General features: G+C 35.6%; 1 protein-coding gene across 14 annotated transcripts in view; it reads left to right on the plus strand.

Moving 5' to 3' along the window:
• The window catches only part of ST3GAL3 (ST3 beta-galactoside alpha-2,3-sialyltransferase 3), a 209,728-nt gene that overhangs the window by 61,982 nt on the left and 120,068 nt on the right, over positions 1-27,678 (plus strand). For all 14 annotated transcript variants that reach the window (XM_026707278.2, XM_087929769.1, XM_087929762.1 and 11 more), the window contains 2 exons: positions 6,053-6,095; positions 25,737-25,829. In XM_026707278.2, coding sequence (XP_026563063.1) covers positions 6,053-6,095; positions 25,737-25,829 — 136 coding nt within the window. The remainder of the gene's footprint in view (positions 1-6,052; positions 6,096-25,736; positions 25,830-27,678) is intronic.

Below are 27,678 nucleotides of genomic sequence, written 5' to 3' on the forward strand. Positions count from 1 at the left end.
AGATATCTGGAGAAAATTAAATCCCCAAAAAGAACAGTTTACTTATTATTCTAACCCACACAAAATTTGGACAAGAATAGATATGGCTTGGATAAATGGTGAATTATTTAATGAAATCAAAGATAGCGAAATCTTACCAAATGATTGGGCTGACCACAACCCAATTCAAATAACCTGGAGGGGTAGAAGAAAACCAAAGAAAAGATGGACTTTAACACTCATTTAATAAAAGAAGAAGAATATACTAATAAATTGAAAGAAGAACTGAACTTCTTCTTAAAGGAAAATAATAATGATCTAACTTCGAAACAAAATATATGGGACACATTAAAGGCATTTATAAGAGGAATAACAATCTCTTACAATGCTATGAGAAATAAAAGAAAGTATGCCCAACAAAGTAACTTACAACAAGAAATTAAGGATTTAGAAACCCAATTACAAAAGAACCCCAAAAACCAAAGAATACAGAACCAGTTAATAACAACTAAACACAAACTAAATTTACTGGAACAAGAAAAATTGGAGATTAGTCTGAAAATGACTAAACAAATCTACTTTGAGCATGCAAACAAGCCAGGAGATGGTTAGCCCACAAACTTAAGAAAACGAAAGAAAAAGATTGATACACCAATTAATGGATGAGGGGGCAATATGCAAGAGGAGATAGAGAAGAAAAAGAGATCACTTCTAATTACTTTGGGAAATTATACAAAAAGAAGAAGTCTCTGAGGATAAAATAATGAAATACCTGGAGGAAGCGAATGACAAAGCAATTGGAGAGGAAGAGATAGAATTATTAAACCAAAATATAACATGGTCCGAACTGAAGTCAGCAATAGAGAAGCAAAGTAACAATAAAGCACCAGGACCAGACGGGATACCGTAGAACTTTATAAAATTATCATAGAACAAATTGGACCACTGATGCTGGATGTATTTAATGAGGTACTGTTAGCAGCCAAGATGCCGGACTCGTGGAGGGGAGCCTTAATTTCGCTGATCCCGAAGGAGGACCTTGACCACAGACTTATTAATAATTATAGACCAATTTCGCTCCTGAATGCAGATTATAAATTATTCTCTTCTATAATAGCCAATAGATTAAAACAGGTTTTAAACACTTATATCCATGAAGATCAAAATGGATTTCTCCCATTTCGACAAATTAAGAATAATTTAAGAACAGTGATAGACATTTCAGAATACTATGAAGCCCACCCGAAAAACAATTTGCATTTATGTTCTTGGATGCTGAAAAAGCATTCGACAATTTAAATTGGCATTTCTTAATTCAAAAATATATAATATGAATCTTGGCACCAGATTTGAAAATGTCATCACTACAATTTACCACACTCAACAGGCAAACATTCTAATAAATGGGGAACAAACTGGCCCGATAAAAATAGAAAAAGGGGTAAGACAGGGTTGCCCTCTCTCCCTCTGCTTTTCATATTCGCTCTAGAATCTCTTCTGACGTACATTAGGCAAAATTTGAGAATTAGAGGTTTGAGGATCAAATCAGAAGAATATAAAGTACAGGCTTTCATGGATGATTTGGTTTCTTTTCTGGAGGAGCCCATAGAAAAAGGACACAACTTATTAGAAGAACTAGAACGATTTGGAGAAGTTGTGGATTTAAAATAAACAGGGGAAAACAAAATTAATGACTAAAAATTTAACAGGAGACCAGAATAAAGAGCTAGAGACAACAATGGGAATACAAGTGACAAAAAAAAATTAAATACTTAGGAATTTGGCTAACTCCACAAAGCAAATCGTTAAAAGAAAACAATTATGATAAACTTCTCCAACAAACTAAGAAAGACTTAGATTTTTGGAGCAATTTACAACTTTCCTTATTGGGCAGGATTGCTTTGATTAAGATGAATATTCTGCCAAAATTTCTATATTTATTCCAGACAATACCAATTAAACTAAATAAAAAGTTTTTTACGGAACTAAACAAGATAACATTGAATTTTATTTGGCAGGGGAAAAAAGCTAGGATTAACGTAAAAGCCCTACAAGATTTGAAAAGCAGAGGAGGGTTAGCCTTGCCAAACTGGGAAATATATCATACGGCAGCCACCCTACTATGGATAAAGGATTGGGTGAACTTAACCAACAAAAGAACACTAGTATTAGAAGGCACGATATGCAGAAAGGATGGCATGCCTTTCTGTGGGAATCTGGGAAACCCAGGCAATCATATTTCCATAGGCATCTTATCAGGGACTCTTTATTAACTAATTGGAAAAAGTACGTAAAAAGCTTTATTTAAAAATACCGATTTGGCTATCCCCAATGGAAGCGATAGTACACCCTAATAATCTGGATATAACCAAAATGATTAAGTACGAAAATTTATTAGACCCACAAGGAAAATTGAAAACACGACAAGAACTGCAAGAGCGAGGATTTATAATTGATCAGTGGGTGTACCTTCAAATTCATAGTAAATACAAACAAGACATTAAGGAATTTGGAATCTACAATAAATTACAGACCCTAGACAAAATTCTACTAGGACCAAGTAAAAAAATATATCTAAATTTTACAAGTATTTATTAGAAACAGAACTAGAACAAGAAATTGTCAAGGGAAATATGATTGCGTGGAGCAGAAATGTGGGTCGGAGCATTACCCTAGCAGAATGGGAAAAGATCTGGAACAGGAACATTAAGATCACGAAATCAGCAGCTTATAAAGAAAACTTATATAAAATGTTTTATAGATGGCACCTGCCCCCTTCGAGATTGGCGAAGATGCACCCCAACACGAGCCCCAAGTGTTGGAAATGTCAATACATAGAAGGTACCTTCTTTCACATGTGGTGGTCATGCAAGGAAACCCAGAAGTACTGGCAAAAAATTAGACACTGGCTAGAGGAAATAACCATGGAACAAATTGAGTACAAACCAGAGTCCTTCCTTCTAGGAATTTTTGATAAACAAATATCCAAAAAGTCAAAGTATATTACAATCCACATCTTAACCGCGGCCAGACTGGCATTTGCCCAGTGCTGGAAACTACCCTCTATCCCCACTGATCTTATGGTTATTCAGAAAATCTTACAATGCGCCGAAATGGACAAACTAACCCAAGCATTAAAAAATAAAGAATCTTCAACCTATTATAGCAATTGGAATCCTTTGTACGTTTGGCTTAATCAAAGATAGATCACCTCTAAGAAAATTAAGGCCGAGGCCTCCGAGGCAGAGATAAAGAAAAGCACTGCCGACGATAGTCTGGAAGAAGAAAAGACTTTACAGACAGTCACAAAAATATGGTTTTATTATAATTGTTTTCTCTACTTCTGTTATCCCCATGTTCCTCCCCCCACCCTTCCCTTCCTTTTCCCTCTTTCCTCTCTCAAGCTTTCCTCTCTTTCTCTCTTGGCCCATGCCAAGATCTGTTCGTCTTTTTGTTGTATATACTTTGTAGCTGTGTTGTTGTTGTTTTTTAAAAAGTAAAACTAATAAAGTTTATTTAAAAAAAGAAAAACGGTCCTAAATCATTCTTTTCAGTGCTGTTGTAACTTCGAATGATCACTAAATGAAACTGTTGTAAATTGAGGACTACCTGAATACAGATATTCAGGGGTATCCTGGGTATCAAAAAGCAAGCGTCTTTTCTTCCTTTACTGTGGGTAGAAGTGAGTGGCTTCTCAGGAACAAATGTTGTCAGGCTGGCATTGAGGCTGCTACGTTGATTCGTTGGCTTAACTTATGTATACAGAGCTTCAAAATTATTCTTGAAAAGTGTCATTGTTTTTGTGGCTTATCCTTTGAGGAATGCACCTGGGAGAAGATTTAGTTTTCTTCTCTCTGCGTAAATATATGGATGCAGCTGGAATATGTGAAGTGGACAGATTACCCGTATATCTACTCTTTCTCTTCTGTTGACTCTTTGGGTGGTCTGTTGGGAACACAGCAATAAGTCTAAGCATTTTTCGCTTAGTTGTCCAGCAGCTAGGTTGATTCTAGATGCTCAGAGGAAAACACCATAATTATGCCAGTGTTTAGTTTGGCACAAAGAATGTATAGTTTATTGAGCTCATGATGCTTAGCTGTTAGCCTCTGTGTTTCTATTGTACATTATTATATTATCAGTGATTGTGAGCTTTTTTGAGTACTTTCCTACAAAGTTGAATAATGTTGAATATATTACCTCTTTTTACCTAAGGGCTGATATAATTTCTGAAATGGAAGGGTTTTTTTCTTTCAAAAGATGAAGTTTTGCTTCATTCACTACCAAGTCAGTGAAACATGCCTTCTTGCCACACTGTTTTCCCTGAATTCAGTTATCTGTAAAAGTTTATGCTAGCTGCGATAATGGAATTGTAGTCTACAACTACAAGTAGTAAATTGGAAAAGCCTTTGCTGTTTAAATGATAAGCCGTACTAGTTTACTTTCATTTGGGTTTGTTCTATCTTGTGTTTCTTTCACACATTATTTGGCTAAAATTCTTCCTTGGTCAGCTACTATTCTGGAATAACAAATTTAGACTATTTAAGCTTTGAGTTCCCTTAAGTTTAGCCTCAAGTAAAGCAACAATTCTTCAACTGATGACAATCACAACCTATCTTTTCCCATTGTTTCAATTAATTTGTTTTTATTAAAGTTTTACAAGTGAAGATAACAATTATTATACATTAATATAAAGTGAGAAAGATAAAAATTATTATATATAAATATAAAGTGAGGAAGAGCAGCATAGTGGCCTAATGGTGAAAATGCTCACCTCCCTTTCTGAAAGTTGAGTGTTCAATCCTACATAGTAGCAGATGTTTCTCTCTTAGGGCACAAAGAAAAAAAATCTGCTGCTAATTTCATATAGGCGACTGAAAGGGCATCCAGGCAATAAACGCTCAGCTCGACCCAGTTTATAAATAAATCTTCCATCTCCAGAAGTTGTAAATGCTCTAACACTGGAAGTTTTTAAGAAAAGATTGGACAACCATTTGTCTGAAATGGTATAGTTTCCTTCCTGAGCAGGGGATTGGACTAGATAGAAGACCTCTAAAGTCCCTTCCAACTCTCCTCTCCTCCTCCCTCCCCCCCTCTCTCTTGTGAGTATCAGGAACAAAGAAAAAAGAATGAATAAAAGAAAGCTAAAAGCACAAGAAATAAAGAAAAATGGAAAAGATAAAACAAGATACAAAGAAGTAGCTTCTCGTTTTTACAACAGTTAGAACTACAACTCTTTTTTCTATAATCAATTCTGTCTAACCATCAAAACCATAAATCATTTGTTTTGGATTGGTGCTGGAATTCATTTGATAGTTGAGTTTGGAAAGTTAATGAGGAAATATAAATACATTATCAAATATCCATCAACACTTAAAGAAATGAAAAATAAACAGCCGGACTTCTTCCATTTATGTGTGTCCAGAATTCAATTTAAAATATTTGTTAAACTCTGCCATTTGGAACACAATGAAATACTGTCAGTAAACTTGTTGTATCCTTTCTAAGTAGAAAAATAATGTTTTCATACTTCTGCTTTATTATTGAATAATATCCATTCCCTCAAAACCCTTTTTAGGAAGACTTGCAGTATATTCTTGAGGAAACATATTTTGTAGTTTTGATTATTTTAAAATTATCTTTTAGCCTATAATTATAGTAGGAATTGCAAAATATGTTGTCACACGATGAAGAGAACTATTAAGGTATACATTATAGAGTATCTCAGTGTAGATAATGTGTTTCTTACCCTCAGCAACTTTAAGATGTGTAGACTTCAAAAATTCTGGAATTTCCAGGCATATATCTCGAAAATTGCTGGGGTTGAGAGCACTCTTCTAGATTAAGTTGATGATGGTATATTTAAAAAACAAGACGTTTTTATTTTAGGGATTCAATAATGGAATTTACAGAACTCTATCACTGATTAATTAATTCCCCCCACATACACACACTTTATTAACAATGCTGTCATTTCCAGTTTAGAAATGCTTATATCATTCATGAAAGGCTCTAATTCTCTGATGGAAAACTGATGGGTCTACTAAATTCCATGAAATCTGCTTTTGTCTTTCAGAATATGACAAACTGGGATTTCTTCTGAAGTTGGATTCCAAACTGTGAGTAGAATGATGAAAGGGCTTTATTTTGATCTGGCATTATCAGTTTCTTTTGGAGACAAAATACATTTTGGTCCTGACTTTCAAACCATATTATTACACTATTATGCCAATCAGGAGTGTTATTCAATAGCCACAAGTAAAATTTATTATAAAAATAGTGGCTTCTTAATATGATTTTAATGTTTGTCAGCAAAAAAGATTCAGAACCATCAAGAACATCATGTGAGAATTTTCATCATAGTCCATTTCAGACTACTGAAATTAAGAAATAAAGTCAATTTAATTAAATAGAACCTTACTGGGTGAGCTTATATTAATTTCAAACCTGTGCATACTTAGGGATTTTCTTAACAGTGTACAGGGAAAATAAGGTAATCTATCCACATATTGCATTACCCTGATTTGTGAACTATAGTGATCATGTTCATGCATCACCCTAAGACAGAACTACATTGTAACTTACTGGCGATGAATTAATATAATCTATTATGCATACATTATAACATTTATACATTTATAAATAAATTATTTTGCAGACAAAGTATTCCTGATGTCATATTGCTAAATCCTTTACTACATGATATTTGCCTGACCCTCACAGTTCAGGTTTTCACTGTTAGATAAAATCAGGGTTCTGTGCATTGATTTACAGGTAGCCCTAGCTTACAGCAGTTTTGTTCAGTGACCTTTTGAAATTACTGCGGTGCTGAACAAAGAGTCTTATAACCAGGGGTAGGATTCAAAATTTTTAACAACCAGTTCTGTGGATGTGGCTTGGTTAGTGGGTGTGGCTTGGTTAGTGAGTGTGGCTTGGTTAGTGGGCGTGGCTTGGTGGTCACGTGACTGGGTGGGCATGGCTTGGTGGTCATGTTATTGGCTGGGCGTGGCAAACTCAATATCACTCACATCGAGACATGCATCTGCTCGCCTGGCCTTTCATGACTGTGGGGATGCTGCAACAGTTGTAAGTGTGAAAAATGGTCATGTCATTTTTTTCAGTGCCATTGTAACTTTGAATGGTCACTCCACACAAGCAAAGTACCAGCAAAGGAGGGGAACAAAACTCCAGAGAAGTTCCTAAGACAGGAAGTCTAGTCCTGCCAAGAATGTAATAAGGGTTAACAGAGAGGCAGTTTCTGTAAGCAACACCAGAATGTTTCCTTCCTGCCTTCCTTACAGGATTAGGCCAGTAATTTCTTCTAACAACTGGTTCTCCAAACTGCTTAGAATGTTAACAACCGGTTCTAGAGGATAGGTGTGAACCTGTAGAATCCCACCCCTGGCATTGGGATGAAAAATCTCAAGGCTGCAGTCAAAGTGGAATCTGAGAAGAAATCCTCCCAAATCCACTTCCAAGTTGTTGCCAACAAACAAGAGTCATCCGGAGCGAAGCTCAAGTTGAACACTCTATACACCAAAGTCTGGCTCCTAGCCTTGATATTTCACTAGACCTGAGTAATGAGACCTGAAAAGAGGATATGTTCATTAAAAATGATATGAAAACCACTGAAGGACACTAATGTAATAGTGATTATTGAAGAACATTAATATAATAGAAAGAATGACTAACTCAAGAATGGAAATGTACAACAGTGGCATCTTAAATCACAAGCATACAGCTTTTGTTAACCTTTTTACCGTAGAGCAGGGGTGTCAAACTCATGGCATTGTGTTGTTGTCATATGACTTATCACGACTTTTCCCCTTCACTAAACCGGGGGTGGGGGTGGCCAGTGCGTGATGCATCCAGCCCCCAGGCCCCCGGGGGTTCTGAATAACCTGAGATGAGAAAGGCAGCCTCAAACCAGCAAAGCTCACAATACCACAGTTTCTTTGTTGCTGCTGAGAAGTAATACAGTTAATTTTTCTGAAGTTCATCATTCTCCATTATTTATTCGAATCTAGTCTTCATTTCATAATTACCTTATCCGTATGCTATCTATTAATAGTGCCTGAAATGTGGTAACAAAGACAGCATAATATTATGCCCAATATCATGCCGATAGTTGCAATGTAGCCACTATTGCACACTGCCTTGAATGTAGGACATAGACTTACAACTTAGGAAATATAATAACATACAGAAATTGCTTGAGCAAGTTTAATTCTGCCTTTTCTCTTGTATCTATCTTTTCATTTTTTTCAGCTACTTGGTATGTCCTTATTACTTTTGCTTTTTCCCATGGTGTACACATGTGATTTAGGGTGCTTACAGGAGTTTAAAAAATTCAAGATGAAAACCACAACCATTTGATAAACGTCTTACTGCTCTGTTCATATGAGATGCACATTGAAAAAAAGAGTGAGGCTTCAACTCCACAAGAACAATCACCTTTGTTTCATCATCTCTGAAATTATTTTCAAATTACTTCAAATAATTCTATCCTGCATTTTCTATTTTATTACGATCACTCAAAATGGCTACTAAAAGTTACCGCCATTGCAGCATCCCTGCTGTCACATTATCAAAATTCATTGGCAGTCAGCCCACATTTACAAAACTTCCAAAGCTGCTGCGACAGCTGTAACTTTGGACATGGGTTATAAGCAGGGGTGGGATTCTACCAGTTTGCACCAACCCATGCCCAACAACTAAGTCATGCCCACAGAACCAGTTGTTAAAAAATTTGAATCCCACCCCTGCCCAATGCTCACTGTTTAGTTTTTTCAAGATAACTCAGAGTCAGTTATGGGTTCTCACCTTCTATAGTCATACACAGTATTGTGACATAATCTATTTGCTTGAAGACTTTATTTGGGCTTGTGAAATATTTTGAGAAGACATATGCAGAAAGGAATGGGACATAGAAGGCAAAATGCATAGGCTATGTTCAACCAAACTCCCAGTTTCTCTCTCCCTACTAGCTTATTGTATTTCAATCTGTGTTACATCTCAAAGCTCTGAAGTAAAGAATAAATAAAGTAAATCCCACATCAAACATTTTTGCCTTCTGATATAGAAGTGGAAAGACTTGAGTAATCCCTTTTAAGCAATGGCATACTTGGGAGGTGAGGACAATCTACTCTGAGGGCAAGCACTAGGGGGACTGCTGCCAAAGATGACAAAGTGGCTGCAACAATCTGTTGGTGTTGATCAACGCAGCACAATAGCAATGAAGGGAAGAGAATGTGCTTTCAAGGCTGTTTGACTTCTGGTAACTGCCGTCTGAAGATTTCTTGGGCAGATTTTTTTCGGAAGTGGTTGGCGCATGTATTCTTTCTATTGCTGAGAGAGAATGATTGGTCCAAAATCATCTAGCTGATTTTGTGCCTATGCAGGACTAAAATTCACAGCCCCCCCCCCCCGCAATTTTTTGTCTGGTCCCTTAATCACTACCCTAAATTTGCTCTCCGTAACAGAGAACAGGGTGTTAAATAATTATTTCCTGCAGGCCCCAAATATGTTAGGTGTGCAACTGCTTGGAAGAAGGCTGCTGGCATGTTTGATGCTCCTGTAATTTGCAGTGCAAAATTTAAAGTCGCCTCCAGCAGAGAAACTTTGCTCAAGGTCATAGAAGTGTCATTAATCCTCCTAACAATGGTTCAAAGTGTTATCTCCAGATACGTTTTATACTGAAATAAAACCAGTTTCCACCAGTACAGCTTGCCTAACCGGGTACAACTGAACATCCATTGTTATGAAAGATTTAACTCAAATTATAGTACAGATGTCAGGAATTGGAATTAACATTTTTGACTTCAGGAGATAATGTTGATTGTAGTTCATTTCTTTATTTAGTTATTTGATAAATGAATATCCTATCAAATGGATTGGGTAGTTTAGAGAAATTGTAAAATTAGCAGTTTATATTGACCTACTTGTAGTACTCATGTTTATTCTGCAAAGTTGGCAAACAAACACATTGTAACAAGTGTAGATAAAAGGACATGTTCTGAACCCTTTCCTAAACAGTAGTAAGGAGGTTAACCCTAATCAATTTTGTGTAGCATAGTCTGCTGATAATATAAAGCATCATCCCATTCTTAAAAATTATGTTCGTAGAAATTTTTAAACATTGTTAACAACAAAAAAGGAGAATATTTATAAAATAGACAGTTTGGAAAGTTATATACAAGTATCTTAATAAAACAAGCTGGAATATTAATTTTATCAATGCTGTTTTGATCTAAGCTTGCCTTGAGGACTGGTTTCATATTAACTTGTAGTATTTTCTTAGTTTGAAGTTTGTTCTTGTTAATATTCCACTTTGATATCAACATTTCTAAATGCTTGGACATTTAGCCATCTAAAAACTGTTACTTATATAGGTGAACAGTTCTCTAATTAAATTATTCTGATTCATTCAATGAATTGAATAATTAGAGATCAAGGATTTTATATTTGCTTGGAATAAGATATAGATTTTGTTTCATTTTGCATTTATTGGTGATAGAACAACATCTATCCTTAGTGATTTTATATATAATGGTGTGTTTGGCCTATGACCATATATTTTAATAAACTGATAGGAGATTATTATTATTTTATCAATAAATAAAAAAATGTCATAAACTATATTGTTTAAACCAAACTTTGACTACCTCATATTCCTTGGCTCATGGCTGGTATTAAGAATTTGACATTTGGCGGTTTATGAGCTTCTTGTGATTTCTGGCTACATTGTTGATGCCCAAGTTTTTTGGAGCTATCAGTCACACATTGGCTGTGTAATAGGACTAGTAATGAATGCTTGGTATTATTTTCAAGGATTCATGGAAATTGAAAGGAGATGAGAAAAGAGAAAAGGAGGTCAAGACTGTATGAAAGAAAAAAATTAAAAGTGAAAACTCTGAAATTGCTGAAGTGCTGTCAAATAAGTGGCATTCCTATATGAAATAAAGAGTTGGAATGCTAAAAAAAGGTCAGTTGGAGGATTTCAAAATGTAGATGGCATCTTGAATATAAAGCTTTAATGAACTCAGGGTCTGCTTTGCATGTTGACAGGCAGATTGTAAACTGAACTTCCCCAAACTTCTCTGGATGTTTTGAGCACTGTGTGTAAATTATGGCATTCTATGACTGTAGATCTATGTCTTGACCCATATAAAAATACTTGGCAATAATTCCTTTACTTCAAGCTGTTGCTGGAAGAGTAGTGTCATATCAACAGTCTGGGATTAATCAAACCAATAAATAATTGCAGATGGCAGAATTACTGTAACATGCACTCTAAAGCGCAGAAATGTTTAAGAAGGATCTAGTAAAACACTCATTTTGGGGGGAAGGGACATAAAATAAACTACTGCATTATTAACCTGCAATCTGCACTCAGGTGCTACCAATATCTATCAGTGTTAGAATATGTTATCAAGCGTTTGGCTTCTTTGTGTGTGTGTGTGTGTTGTGTATACACACACACACACGCGCGCACACATAGTCCTTGACTTACAACAGTTCATTCAGTGACAGTTCAAAGTTACAACAGCACTGAAAAAAGTGACTTAGGAACATTTTCACACTGACAACTGTTGCAGTGTCCCCACAGTCACATGATCAAAATTTGGATGCTTGGCGGACTTCCGGTTTGCTAGGTTTCGGCAGCGGCAGGGATTCGTGATACCGCGTGATCCCTGCTGCGCTCGCTGCCTAGGTGCCCCCGATCCATTTGGATTTGGGGGATATAGCTGCCCCGTAGAGGCAGCTGAAGACAGGGGGATCCGGATAGGGGCTTGGGGATGTTGCAGACCCCCTCCCCAGCCGGCAAAACCCCCTTTTCCCAAGGTGGAGGAGCGGCGGTCAGCAATGGCCGCCACAAAGAACTCTGCAGCTGGATAAGATTGTGCAGGAGGAAGAAAGTTGGAAGAGTCGTGAAAGTGGTTTCTGACCGGGATAAAGCAAGAGAAAGTACCCTGGAATTTGAAAATTGCCAAAGATAAATTGTTTCCAGAGAGAGTTACAAGCGGCGAATGGAATTCCAAAAGGGAAAGTTTTTTTTAACTTTTCACTCTCCTTCCTAACGTGACAGCGGATGGAACTATAAGAGAAGAGAAATCAGAAAACCTGCATTGGAGGTAATTAAATGCTGAAGGGATAAGGATTTCTGAACATTTAAAAAAGAAAAAAAATCTTTTTTGCTGTGAGTGGGAAGGGAGAAGAAAAAAAATTGGAGCAGTATTTGAAAATAAGGAGAAGATTGCCTAGAATTTTAAAGAGTTATTAAACATTAACAAGACTTCTAAAAGATATATTTTAAATGGAACTTTGTGGAATTTTGTGACTAAATACTAACTCCAGAAAGAGAAAGTGAAGAAGGAGAAAGTACTAAAAAGAAACAGCTTATTTGGACTGCTTGGTGATTTTGGAACTTCTGAGAACTATCTTTGATTAAAAGCACTTGGGTGGTCGTTTGGAAAAACCTTTTCTCTCCATAATGGCATCACTTGTGGATGGATTGAAACTTGAATACCAAAAATATAAAAAAGAAGAACAAGAAGGGAAGGATTCTCTTGGCACTCCTTTTCAATTTTTAGAAATGGTGATTTGTACTTATGAAAAACTGACTGCGCAACAGGATGACTGGGACAAAGAAGAAGCCATCTTTGATGAACAAGTGACCTTAGTTGGGGAAGGAAAGGAGAAAGAAGAAAAGGAAAAGGGGATTTTAAGACTTGGAAAAACAACCAAAAAAGAGAAGAATAAGGTGAAAGGTGGATACTATGTTAGAAAACAACAGAAAGGAGGAAAGCAGAAGAATAAAAGGGAGGTGGAGAGACAAGGGGGTAAAGAGGGCAAGGAGAAGAATAAGCAAGGGAGAAAGGAAGGGATGAGGAGCCTCAATGGTGGGGAGCAAGATGCAAAGAAACAAAAGTCTTTTAGAGACAATGGGTAAATTTTATTGAAAAACGGATTCTAGAAAGGTACATAAGATTGCATTTTTATATTTGTATTTAGAAATAATTTTAGAAAATTGGAAATAATATGTAATTTAAAATGTGATAAAATATTTAGTGTAACCCAGTGAAAATTTTGTCAAGAAAAAGAAAGCAATGAAATAAACGGGAGAATTGGAGTAGGAGAAGGGGGAACATTTTAACGAAACAATGATTTAAAATATGTGATGTGGGGGGGAAAACGATCATGGAAAATAGGTATTCCCATAAAAGTATGATATTTAATTGAAAAGTAATGTGTTAAGTGTTTAAGATATAAATGAATATTAATATTAATGAATAGATTTGTATTGGCATTGATAACATTGTATAATTTTAGAATGTACCAAACAGAATCCCAATGTAAGCTGTGTATTTTATATTAAGTATTATAAATGTAGGGGAAAGAGATAAAGGCGTCATACTTCAATTAGTGTACAGGAGAAGTTTTGTTTAAAGAAGAAAGATAAATGGATAGCTGGAAACAGAACAGACAAAGAATAATAAATATTATGATTTGAATTGAGATGAGATAAATAAAACAAAACTAAGAAAATTTAAAAGAGATGAGAAGCTATATAGAAAATTGAAAATGGTAATAAGATATGGAATGGTATACAAAATGAATATGAATTTGAATTTGTGCCTGTACGAAGAGTTGTAACCCGGGACTAAGCAACTTTCAGAAAAGATGTTTTTTATGTTTCTATGTTTTGTGTTTTTGTGTGTTTATGTTTGATTGAGTTAATAAAACCTTGGAGGAATGTTAGAAGAGGACAATTGAGAATAAAAGATAGAAGAGAATAAAGCAAGTTAGAAGAAGAAATAAGTATAGTGAATAAAAACATATAAAATAGATAAATATAGAAAAGAAATATAACTGAATAAAAGTAAAGGGAGAAATAATGTGCAACTTGAAAGGATATGTATGTGTTTATAAGGAGATGTGTCAATGGTGTATAAAATGTTTTATTTGTTTTGTTAAAATTTACAAATAACTTTCAGAAAAGAGGTTTTATGTTCTTATGTTTTATGTTTTGTATGTCTTTAAAAATTAATAAAATTTGTTCAAAAAAAAAAAATTTGGATGCTTGGCAACTGGCTCATATTTATGAATGTTGCAGTGTCGCAGAGACATGTAATCATCTTTTGCAACCTTCTTACAACAAAGTCAATGTAGAAGCCAGATTCACTTAACAACTGTGTTATTAATTTAACAATTGCAGTGATTCACTTAATAACTGTGATACAAAAGTTCATAAAATGGGGTAAAATTCACTTAACAAATGTTTCACTTAGCAACAAAAATTTTAGCCTCAATTGTGATCGTAAGTCATACGTATACGTAGAGATATGTATATGTATAAGTACACACACACACATACACACACACACATACACACATAAACACAGTGTACTTAAAGAGGGTACAGTTGACTTCACCTCAAGGTATTGATAGTTTGGGTACCAAAATAAAGTGCCCCAGGTTAAAATACTGAATATTCAAAATAGGGTGGAAAGTTTCTTGGGAGAAGTAGAATTAGCTGGAGTAGTAGATATACATTTACATCTGAATTCTTTTGTGACAGAAAGAGAAAATTAGGTAGAACATTATAAACAATCTGACATGTAGCCAATGTCAACTTTGAATATGACTGCTTTTAATGTTGCTGACAGATTATTGTGTTTTCTTTATTTGTTTATTGATTATTTGATTGACACTCTTATCTTTCCATCTAAAATATCAAAGTAATTGATAGCTCAGAACTGAATCTTCACTTCCCCATTTTGCCAACTTCGTTATCTTCACTGGAAATAAGTCCTTACTCCTTCTGATAAATGTATGCCTCTAAATCACTACAATATGTGCATCTATATCTTCCAGAAGGCACATTCCAAACTGGGGAAACAAGAATTATCATCGTCATCATGCAATTAACAATTACTCATCAAAACAGAGCATTTATAAATTTGATTTGCCATTTATAAACCAAACATTCACTCTTTTATATATACAGTATACCACATTTTTCGCACTGTATGACACACTTCCCCCCAAAAAGCTGATTGGTAGTTGGATCGGCCTCCCAGAATATCGCCAATCAGCTGTTCTAGGTGGCGGGGATTGCCAACGCCACCCCTTTGCAACCCATTCACTGTCACCTTATTGTTACTGCCCATTCACTGCCGCCCATTCACTGCTGCCCAATTTCCGCTGCCTGTTTGCCGCCGAGCAGTGATAGGCAGCAGTGACGATCCCCACCGCTTAGAATATGGGCCGGTATTCCAGGAGGCTGATCCAACTGCCAATCAGCTGCTTGGCAGCATCGGCTCTAGCATTCCTGGTGGCGGCAGCAGCTCAGCTCAGTTGACTGGTGGTGGGTGCAACACAGCGGAGCCCTGACAAGCCACATGCTGCAATAACGTGCTGAAGTTGACCAGGCTGTTTGCTGTTGCTGCAAGGGCGCTAGCCAGATGAATACTGGATATATGCTGGAAGGCAGAGGCAGATTTTTCTTCTTGTTTTCCTCCTATAAAGCTAATGTGCATCTTATAGTCCGGAGCATTTTATGGTGCCAAAAATATAGTATATACAATACACACACACTACAATGGACATAAGGCAGCTTCACTGAGAAGAAAAGGAAAAAAAGGGAGGGAACAAAATAGGATAAATATGAAGTAAGGATAGGGCTGTAAAAATACACATCATCATTAAAACTCCAATTTTTGTTTTCTAGATGTTTGCTCTAAAAAAGGGATGAATGACTAAAAAACATTGTTTTTTTTAAATCCAGCAGAGAAAAAGCCCCACTCAAGTTAATGCTAATCTTCAAAGGTACTTATGTTTGCAGCTGTTGTACCTCTTATCACATTCAAGAATCTTCTCAGAGTGCAAGATAATCTTTCCTCTTAGTTCACAAATACAGTAATGATTTTGTGGGTAAAGCTCATTTTTCTATTAGGCCCATCATAAAATGGGACAGTTAAATCATAATTTTGATTGATTATGTACTATTAAGTTGTTTTCACTTCTAAGGGATGGCATAAATAATTTTTCTTTGTGATGATCTGTCCTTAACCTGGTCTTTCAGGTCTTCCAACTTTGTACCCATTGCCGGTGTAACTGAATCCATCCATCTTGGTGCTAGTTGACTTCTTTTTCTTTTTTTCCATTTTCCCCAGCACTAGAGACTTTTCCAGAGATCAAGCTCTTTTCATAATGAGTTGAAATACAATAATTTCAACCAGGTCACCTATACCTCAAAGTGAGAACTCTAGGTTCATTTGTTCATTGGTTTGGTGTTTTGGTTGATCACGGTGCTTTCACAAGTCTTGTCCAATAACAAAGTTCAAAAGCATCAATGCTCCTCCTAATCTGCTTCTTCGAAGTCTGTAAATCATATTAAAATATAAAATAAAAACTAGTTTAAAAGGTCTGAGTGAAAAAAATAGTTTTAACTTGTTTCTTGAAAATAGGGAGAATTCAGCTTAATAACTGGCTGTTTTCAGTGAGCAAAAACCATTACAGTATATAATTGTTAAATAATTATTTGTCTATAGCACAGTGCATTCTTCTTTAAACAGCCTGGCAACTGGCACCTCATCTAAGGACGGAGACTGCTGAGGTAAAAATAGCAATTCCTAGGCTAGAAAAAGCTCTTATGTACATTTATGACAGCTGCTTCCAAAAACCATTAATAGATATGCTAAGTATTTGTTAATTCAGAAGCAGGGAGAGATAAACCTAGAGTTTAAACTATGGAGTGTCTCTATCTATCTATCTATCTATCTATCTATCTATCTATCTATCTATCTATCTATCTATCTATCTATCTATCTATTGTATGTGGCTGCCAATCTTAAAAACATAAGCAAAAGAAAAAGAAAAAAAAGTAAAGCAATCAAACCAAAATTCATTGCCTTATCTGTCCTTCCCCGATGCATCCAACAAAACCATATCCCTGTCTCTTTTGTTGTCTCTGTCCCAATACCAATGCCTATATCTATGCCTGCCTTTCTTTGCCATGCTGTGGGCAATTTGGCTTCATTCTTGTCTGGAGTGAAGTTTTGAATCTAGTTGAATCATGTCTTGGAATCAGCTTCCAAATCTGGCTGGAAATGGAAATCAGAGTTATACATCTAGAGACCTGTGATTTACTGCCAAGCTCTTGTGTAAAGCCCTGACATCATCCCACAACACTTTGCCATTAAATAATATTTGGACTGGAAAAGTATAAGTACATTTCAGATAGACCACTCTTACGGCTGGTATTTTGCAATTCCTGATGTTATGGTGGTAAGGAAAAATAAGTGGTAGAAAAATATGGAAGGGTTACCAGTGAAGGATAATACCTTGACATCAGTGGTGGGATTCATATTTTTTTTACTTCCGGTTCTGTGGGTGTGGCTTGATGGGTGCGGCAAGGGAAGGATACTGCAAAATCTCCAGTCAGAAGTGGTATTTGCTGGTTTCCCAAATTACTCAAAATTTCTGCTACTGGTTCTCCAGAACTGGTCAGAATCTGCTTGACATCCCCATGAAACTAGAGCACGCAGAGCCAGTACTAAAACTTACCAAATAAAGCTGTTTGATGTGTTTAACATCTTTATTTTTTCCTTTATATCAAACTAGGGAAATTCTAACAAGGGGATTGGTCAACATTCCAATCAGCAAAAGAGCAGATAGAATGTAGGCTTGCGCTTGTAAAAGGAAAAAAGGAGGAATGAGATCGAGGTGAGCGAAAATAAAATATAGAAGAGGAAATTCCTGTTAGGTCAAAGTATATGCAGAATAATTCACTTGATATATTCTTATATATGCAGATCTAACAAATTTGCACAGAATGTTCTTTATGGGACAATCTCAAATTAATGGTGAAGAATCTGCATTGGAAGAATTAAATATTTTGATTTTTTTTTAATAGTTAGAATTTCCCTGCAAATATGCAATTGTTTTAACTGTTCACCAATGTGCAGTTAAGTAATTTTGTCACATCCCATGACTTAAGTCTTCTTCATTTGATAAGAGATTTTGGGTTTAATTTGTGAAAAACAGATCAAGCTGCTATTAAAATATGTTTCATTATTCTATTCTGGATGCATTTACTTATTAATTAATGCTGAAATTTTTATTTTTATTTTGTCTGCCATATGACTTTGGGTTTCATCAATATATAAATTTAGTGTAAACTCATGGCATGCATAAACAACCAAAATACCTCTTTTCATCCTTTTATTAATGCCAAAGTAATTTAAATCAGCATCTGACTTTTCTTTATATTATGGGTTTGTATATAAATTCGGCTATATTATTTTCACAGTAGCTTAAATTGGAGGCATGGCATGACAGAAATAGAGGATAAAGATGTAATAAAATGTAGGTTGTGATAACAATGGAAATCTTAACTACTTTTAAATAGGTTGGAATACATCATTTTAATAGTGAGATGAAGTTTATGGATTGTAGACTTATGTTTGACAGAAAGTGGAAAAGATTAATAAAACATACTGTTGGGTGACTTTTGTACCAGCATGGCAATATGACTGGTAGTGGTAAGGAATTTTAAAAATCCACTGAATTGAGAATAACAATTAATATGAATTAGTATCAGTGATGGCTTGTGTTTCTGTTAAGTCTTGTTTCATTGTTGAAGTACAGTTGTGGGAGGGCAGATCTCTTTCAATATGGTATCATCTAAATGAGTTAGAATTGGAAAATGTGCTGGAATAATGAAATATCTTTAAAGCTACTGCCCAAAATTCTATTCCCCCAAAATGTTTGAATGTAATAATCCTAATCCAGGCATAGAACAGGTTTGTTTTGTGGAAGCCAGTGAAGAATGGAGATGAGACATATAAAACCTTGAGTAACACAAAATGGCCTATTAGACAACATTATTTGGAATTCCTAAATTACACAAAGGTAATATCATCCCAGTGGAGAAATATCTTGTCTGAGATGTAGTAGTATTCAAAATGGTATGTGACATATCATGTGCTTTATCTGTTTTAGGGAGCTAGGAGATAACTAGCGGTCAATTTTTAAAAAGGAAGAAAATGTATAGAGACCATAAATTGACAGTAGAACCAAGTTACATCAACGAAAAATTAATGAACAATAGAAATATTTGGATACATTTATTCATAATTGCATATTCTTCTACTATGATATTTCCACTGGTGCAGATAAATACTGGCTGAGTTCATATAACATGCTAAATCATAAATCTGAATTAATAGAATGTGTTTGCTATGTTCAGTTGACATGTTTATATCCAGTCAGCCATATTATTTGGATTAAAAAATAACTTGTTCACACAACATGTTAATACAACTGCTACAGTAGATTCCCACAACAGCAAATTAACTTTCAGAGGGCAGGGCAGAAAGTTAGGAACAAGATACTGCTCTTATTTTTTTGAGTGGCAAAAATATCCCACTATAACAACTGTAAATAATAAGGAAACATAATCTTCCCCACAATGATATAACAAGGTACAGTTAGAATTTATTCGAAGTTTTATGAAAGTTAGATGATTGAGAATTAATTACAGGTTAGTATAACTCTTAAAGCAGCTATATCTTTTTTCAGGCAAAAACCTAAAAAAGGTATATTTGTTTCAATAAGTAGTAGGAGCTGCACTCATGAGGATTCTGAAGCACATTGAAGTATTCATAGCTCATGATGGAGTCCCCTGAATGAGTTCACATATTACTCTGGGCATTTTTCCTGTCAAAACTCTTTAATAAACAATTAAATTAAAATCTCATGATATAAGAACATAAAAATCTATTTCAAGAGATTTAAGGAATTTTGTTTATTATTTTAAATTTGGAAACGGAGTGGACATATTGTAAGAGTGTTATTAGTGATTCTTTATATTGAAGAACAAATCCAGTAGGCTCAAGTATATGCAAAATAAGGTTTTTTGTTCTAAACCTCTTTTTTAAAAATGTATGACAATATGAATTTTATAGTAATAATAAAACCTGCTTTTAAATGGTGAACTTTAGTTTTCACAAAAAGCTTTTAAGTAGAGGCTGGATGTAACAGCAGCAGATTTCCTGTACTGGTAAAAAAAATGTTATATCACTGTACTTTAACATAGCATTTATAAAATCTTATTTTATGAAGCAAAAATTTAAAAATTGTTATGGTTTGAAAATTAAGCTTTCTAATCATTCTACATTCACCTCCTTTAGCAATTTTTTCTGTGGTCAGAAGCTTCAATTTTTAGGCAAAATGAAAATAAAAAAACACAAAAAGCAGAAATATTCTGAAGAATTCTATGCCTCCCCTAAATTATGGTATAAGCGGTTCTACCAATGTTTTTGGGTTTTATGGTCAGATCTTACAAGTGATAGGATTTGTGTAATAATTTTATTAATTGCATACAGATAATCCTCAAGGTACGACAAGCCATTTAACAAACATTTGAAATTATGCAGCAGCTATCATAATTTTGAAGTTGTATATAGCTTTTTTTGGGGGGAAGTCTAACATTATAAAGTTATGATGGCTTCCACATACTGGCAGTCATTCATCCTTACAACCCCACACAGGGTTGCGGCAGTGCCCTCCTGCCTCTCTCCACACATCCCGGTACACCAGGACCCTGCAGTGTTTGGGCCTGCTCCCCACACATCCATCATGCCCCACACTTCCTTCTGAAACTCTCTGGACCTCATATCGGGGAAACAGGGTAGGCCATGTGTCTCTGAGCTAAGTGTTGGCAATCTAAATGTGGCTCCCATTTTGTCCACCTGCTTGTGGGCAAGGACAAAATGGTTGCTGCCAAAGAAACGGCTTCATTTTACTGCCTTAGGAAGGTTTGTACAATGCTACAGAAACTTCTGAACACCACAGAAAGCTTCTGCAGCAAAACAATGCAGTTTGTCTCTGGGCCATGCAGCAGTGACCCAAATGCAGCCACCATTTTGTCCCAGCCCACAAATGGGTGAGGCCAAAATGGCGGCCACCAGATAAACTGCTTCATTTTCTTCCTTAGAGAGATCTCCACTGCAAGGCAGCAAAACGAAGCAGTTTGTCCCCCGAGCCTGGGCCTGTAATAAGTCTCCAACAGCTTCTCCCACCCAGGAGGCACCCCATTCTCCATTTAACAACCCGCACAGTTATTTTATAATTCATCGGGGAGAGCAGGGATGGGAGGGTCATTAGGTGAGATGTATCACCTAACGACTGATGCAACATGCAACATGTAATGGACAGGCTCCATTATAGTCGTATCTCGAGGACTACCTGTAATCCTTTCAATTACAAAAGAGGAAGAGTCTTTGCTTTTTCTTCTGAAGCATGTTGTTGATCCAAGTTTGTAACTATACACTAAGGTGGCTATAAATGTCCCAGTTGGCCCTATCATTACCATGTCTGGTAATGAATAGATCCAGACACATAAATATACCAAATGGATAAAACTGCATGGAATGAGAAATATAAAAGACTGGCCAAGACTGGCCAAAATGGGGGTATGTGATAACTCTTGAGTAACTGCACTGGTAGTTGTGGTTGGCTGCAAACTTATTTTTGCTTGTGACATCTCAAAATATGAACTATTTATTATACTTAGAAAAACAATAAGTCTACTTCTACTTAGCTTGAGATACAATTGTGTCTTTATTTGCCAGACTGGTTATTTGTTCCTCAAATAGGACCATCAGACTGCCATGAATGAAAGAAAACACAAAGATATTTTTTAGCCAATATCTTAAATGCATTTGTTTAAGTCTAAATGGTATCCTCAGGACACCGTATAATAGCTAAGGGAAGTATCCAAAGCCAAAAATCTTAAAGAAGAATATTATCTTAAGTATAATTTAAATTTTAACTTCAGACTTTCTCATTACTTGCATTTCCATTGTCCAAATGTGGTTTAAATGTGCTGGAGAGCATCAGTTTGGGAAATGCAGGCTTCAAACTTTGGGTTCCTTTGTCATGCATGAATACTGTGAAGAAGCAGATTTTCTCTAAACATCCTCTATATGAATAATACTGTTATTCCTGTTTATACTCAAATTTTGCACTGAAATTTGGGGAAAGTTATACATTCATTATTCATAGGTCTTTGACTATATGAAGACTACAGATAGAAAAAGAAGCTGACAAAAATAGTTGTGTTTTCACCATAGTAACTGTACTCATTTGGAATATAAATTCAGTCTTTTATACAGGTAGCCTTGACTTACAACAGTTAATTTAGTGACCATTCAAAGTTATGATACTGAAAAAAGTGACTTATGGCCATTTTTCTTTTTTCTTTTATATCACATTTTTCTAATTTATCTCATTTCAATGTAAACATATAAATTTCATTTTTACAGATTTCACATTATTTCTCTTTACTCTTATTCAATAACGTTACTTTTCTAGTTCATCTGCTATTCAATCATCACACTTCTATTTTCCTCTGACTTATTTTAGCTTTTGTTTTTGTTTTTTTTAAAAAGAACAAATTTTGTTGACTTTACAAAACATACAAATAATCAAGGCATATTAAAATAAAGAATCTTTCTGGAGGAACCAATAAAACGTGCCAAATATAATATGTGCATTTACATTATCTGCTCATCTTCATATCCTATCCCAATTTCTCCTTTTCATTCTGTTATCCAGATTATATTTCTTACTAATCAAAAATTTTTGCCCTTTAAAAAAAACAATAGTCAAAACATACATAACATAGAACATAAAAAGCCTCATTTCTGAAAGCTGCTTAATCCCGGGTTAAAACTCTTCGCACAGACACAAATTCAAAAACAATATTTACTTTATATGTCAATCCATATCTTATTACCATTTTCAATTTTCTGTATAACTTCTTCCCTCTTTTATCTTTCTTAATTATATTTTATTTATCTTATCTCAATACAATTCATAGTACTTAACATTTTTTGTCTGTTCTTTTACAGTTATCCATTCATCTTTTTTCTTTAAATATACTCTCCTGTAGACTAATTGGAGTAACACCTTTAACTCTTTTCCCTAACTTCACAATACTTAATATAACACTTAAATTATATTGAGATTCTGGTTAGTACATTCTAAAATTACAGAAAAAAAAAACTTTATGAGAAAAGCAAATAGGCTAAAATTACAAAATATAAGCCTATAACCCACCAGGAATACCATAAAAGAGCAAATCATACATACTAATACACATTCTACTCTGAATACACATAGAAAATCACACTTTTATGTACCTTCCAGAATCCCTTTTTCATTTAAATTTACCCATTGTCTCTAAATAGATTTTGTCTTGCTTCCGAGCATTAAGGTTTTTCATCCCCTCCTTTCTCATTTGTTTATTTTTCTCCTTGCCTTTTTTCCCCCCTTGTCTCTCCTCCCCACTTTTCTTCTTCTGCTTACTCACTTTCTGTTGTTTTCTAACCTTATATCCAGCTTTCATCTCATTTTTCTCTTTTTGGATTGTTTTCTCTACCCTTAAAATCCCCTTTTTCTTTTCCTCTTCCTCCTCCTCCCCAAAGTGAACCCATTGCTCATCCAAAATGGCTTCTTCTTCTTCTTTGTTCCAGTCGTCCTGCTGTGTTGTCAATTTTTCATAGGTGCGTAACGCCATTTCTAAAAATTGAAAAAGAGTGCCCCAAGAATCTTTTCCATCTTGCTCTTCTTTCTTATATTTTTGGTATTGAGTTTTTAATTCATCCAAAAGCAATGCCATCCTGAAGAGAAAGATTTCTTCAAAAACAACCACCCAAATATTTTTGATCAAGAGTAATTCCAAAAGAATTCCAAAGTCACTAAAAAGTCCAAAGTCCATTGTTTCTTTCAATACTTTTTTTTTACCCTCTTCAATTTCTCTTTATGGGGTTACTGATTGATCAAAAGGTTCCCATTAAAATGTATCTTTCTTTAAAATTCTAGGTAGTCTCCTCCTTTTTCAAGCTCTGCTCCAAAAAGTTTTTTTCCTCTCCCCCCACTTACAACAACAATTTCCCTTTAAACGCTCAGAAATCCATACCTCCAATTCAGGCTTTCCAATTTCTGAGGATGTTAAGTCCAAAGTCCAAAGACCTTTCTCTGATAATTTTCAGGTTAAAATATCTTGGGTGCCGAATGCATTTTCCAGTTCTGCATTTGATACTTCTGTGGGGTGGGAGAGTAAGTAGAAAAAAAAAAAGGTTTCCCTTAGCAGCTTTCTCCACCGCTGTCTCTCTTCTTAGGGATACAATGTATCTTTCAGGCAATAAACAATTCCACTCCAGGGTTTTAGAAGCTGTTATTTTCCCGGTACAGCCAACACTTTCACAGTTTAAATCTTCCTTCTCCTCCTTCCTCCAGCGCAATCTTTTCCAGCTGCCAGCTTCTTGGTGGCGGCCATTGCTGACCGCCGCTACACTGCCTTGAGAAAAGGAGGTTAAGCTGGGTGAGGAGGGGGTCTGCGACACCCCCAAACCCCTTCCCAGATCCTCCCTATCTTCGGCTGCCTCTACAGGGCAGCCTTATCCTCCAAATTCATCTGGATCGGAGGCACCAAGACGGCGAGCACAGCAGGGATCGTGAGGAAACGCAAATCCCTGCTGTCGCCGAAGCCTGGCAACCCGGAAGCCTTATGGCCATTTTTCATACTTATGACCGTTGCAGTATCCCCATGGTCACATGATCAAAATTTGGACAGTTAGCAATTAATTCTTATTTATAACGGTTGCAGTGTCCTGGGATCATGATCACCTTTTGCGATCTTCTGACAAGTAAAGTCAATGAGGAAGGCAGATGCCTTTAACAATTATAGTACTAACTTGACAATTGCAGTGGTTCACATAACAACTGTGCCAAGAAAGGTCATAAAGTGGGGCAAAATTCACTTAACAAATGTCTCACTTAGCAACAAGACTCCATTGTGGTTGTAAGTCGAGGAGTTCTTATATATCCACTGATTGTGCAAGAGACTGAGCTCTTAGAAAATGATAAAAGGAAATCATGTCGGAGTTATGGTATACATCCTCTCCATTTTCAAAGTCGGTGGAAGAAATTTATAGTAACTTGGTTAGATTTACTATTCGGTACTAGTATTGCATTACAACAGTGATGGCTAACCTTTTTGTTGTCAAGTGCTGAAAATGCGCATGTGCATGGTGTGCCTGCACCCATGCACTGCATGCACAATCCCCTGTGTGACCCCCACCTCCATGTGCGCAGGATCGCCCCACGTGACCCACCCCCTGCGCATGTGTGTGGGACCCCCTGCAGTCCCCTGCCCCTTGTGCACGTGCGCATTTCTCCTGCATGTGCCCCGCCCCCCAGCACATGCGCAGCAGATACCCGAAAATCAGCTGGCTGGCAGGAGGCGTCCCCGCATGCGCAGTGGAAATGAGCTGGGGTGATGGCTCGCGTACATGCAGAGATGGCTCTGCATGCCACTTCCGGCACATGTGCCATAGGTTCACCATCATGGCATTATAACATTTCCATAGTAGTAAATGAAACTCAGTACTAGTTTACTGGTTTACAAAGTAATAAAATTACATAGTAATATAGTATTATATACTAATACCACAACAAAAAGTTTGGTAATATTTTTCTTTATATTTTTGGAGTCCAAATAATAGCTAGGAAATATGCTACATACCTGAAGCCACATGGTAGAATTTGATGACATCCTATTTTAATTTCATAAGACTTTTCTGTTCCTGTTGCTGCTGTTCAGAAAAACTAATGATAAAAGTATTTAATTGATCTACTTTTTATTTTTTCCTTAGGATGATCATAACACATATTATTTTTTACAGGCCTCCAGAGCTAGTATCAAAATACGGTAATATGTCAGAGGGTGTTTGCAAGCCTGGGTATGCTTCTGCTTTGATGACTGCCATCTTTCCAAAGTAAGTGACTGATCCTTTGTAATACCTAATTTTCTTACTATAATGTCCTAAATACGTGATGAAATATTTACCTTAGTTAAAATGAATTTCAGAGCTATGCAATATTGTTTTAATGATGCAAAAATAAACAGGGAACAGTGTATGTACCTAATGACTACAACTAAATGAGATTTTTTTTTTCATTTTATCCTTACATTCCCATATGTTCTAATCGTATTAGTTGGGGATTTTAGAGGTTATAATATAACTTTCAACTTTATTGTATGATACTATGATTAATCACAGCAGGTTATAGCATCCTCTGCTGATCTTGAAAATGATAGCTAGAGTTGGATCAAGTTTGTAAACTTGACTGCGAATGTTTTAAACAAAAAATTATGGTAGAAGGCAATGGCAAAACCATTCATATTTTTGCAAGAAAATTGTATGGCTAGATCACTGTGGGGACATTAGGAGTAAAAATTGACGTTTTCACAGACCATTTTAAATGCTTCTAAATTAATTCAACAATGCTATATGATCATATTCAATGTTTTTTTCAATGAATTTTTTGGGTATGATGCCAGGTATTATATGAAAGAAATTGGAAATAATAAGGCAGGAAAAGGGTTTTCATTCATTGAATGGGTTGTGTCAGAAATTAGTGACATTTTAATGGACTTACTATGTTTCCATTTGTTGAATTGAACTTTTTTTTTTTTAATTGGTAGTTTTTGGTCATTAAGAACAGCTGCAGCAGAACAGCTTTTGACCTTTGTCTGTAAATAAGTCTGGCTTTCTTTGTTTTATGAGAACCTCCAGGCCTATGTGGTTATTCTATAGTATACGGGATCAAGGATGATAAGGATCTTTTGCACTTCTCTGAACTTGAAAAAAGAGCATTACATACCAGTATACAATTCTCAGCTGGTGATGTTTTCCAACATAAGTTTCCTTGGGAGAACATTTGCAGTATAATCACTTTTTGGTGTGATATTTCTGGTCTATGATAGGAGCACGTTATATTTTATAGTTTTATTTGTTTTGGATGTCTTTTTGTGTCAATTACCTGGTTTTCCTAGTGAACACAAAAACATTTGGATCCACTGTCAACAAAAGCACTTTTGGTTCTCTGGAATCTAAATAAATCTATTTAGTGATATCTAAGGTTTTTTTTATTGTGCCTTTCTTGTTGGTTTGTTTTGTTTGCACATTCATAGAACACAATTGAAAGCCAGTGTGGTGTAGTGATTAAGGTGCTGGTTAGAATAAGGGAGATCCAGGTTGTAGTTCTCCTTGTACAGTACACAAAAGCAGTCGTGGTGATTTAGGATTAATCACTGTCTTTTGTCCCTAAATTGACAAGGTGAAAACATCTAGCTATCAGCCCAAAGTCAACATTATGGGAGACTATCATCGATATACTTTAACAAAGAGGCCTAAAGTGGATAGATTAAGGTTGATAACAACAATATTCCTGAGGACCACAACAACAGTTATTGGTGAGAACCATGAGTACCACTTTGTAGACTACAATTTCTGAATCATAATGGATTCTATTGTATGTCCTGCAAGCCTTCTCTGATCTGACTGTAATAGCTATTCCTTTTATAGATGGATATATAGTGGACAAGACAAATGACGCACAAGATTATAATAGAACATTATACTATTAGAGTTGCAATTTGATGTACCATATTAAGATATGCAGAATCTATTCTAAATTACATTTATTTATTTATTCTTATATTCCTTGTCATTAGCTTTTCTTGCTTTCTGTTCCCCCATTTCCTACATAGTAATTTGGAGGAAGATTGAATTAATAGCGATGTCCCCTTAACCATAACTGCATTATGTTCTTAATTGATGA

The sequence above is a fragment of the Pseudonaja textilis genome, chromosome 3 (genome assembly GCF_049901715.1).
Source record: "Pseudonaja textilis isolate UNSWEBS1 chromosome 3, rPseTex1.2, whole genome shotgun sequence".
In the NCBI taxonomy this organism is placed as follows: Eukaryota; Metazoa; Chordata; class Lepidosauria; order Squamata; family Elapidae; genus Pseudonaja; species Pseudonaja textilis.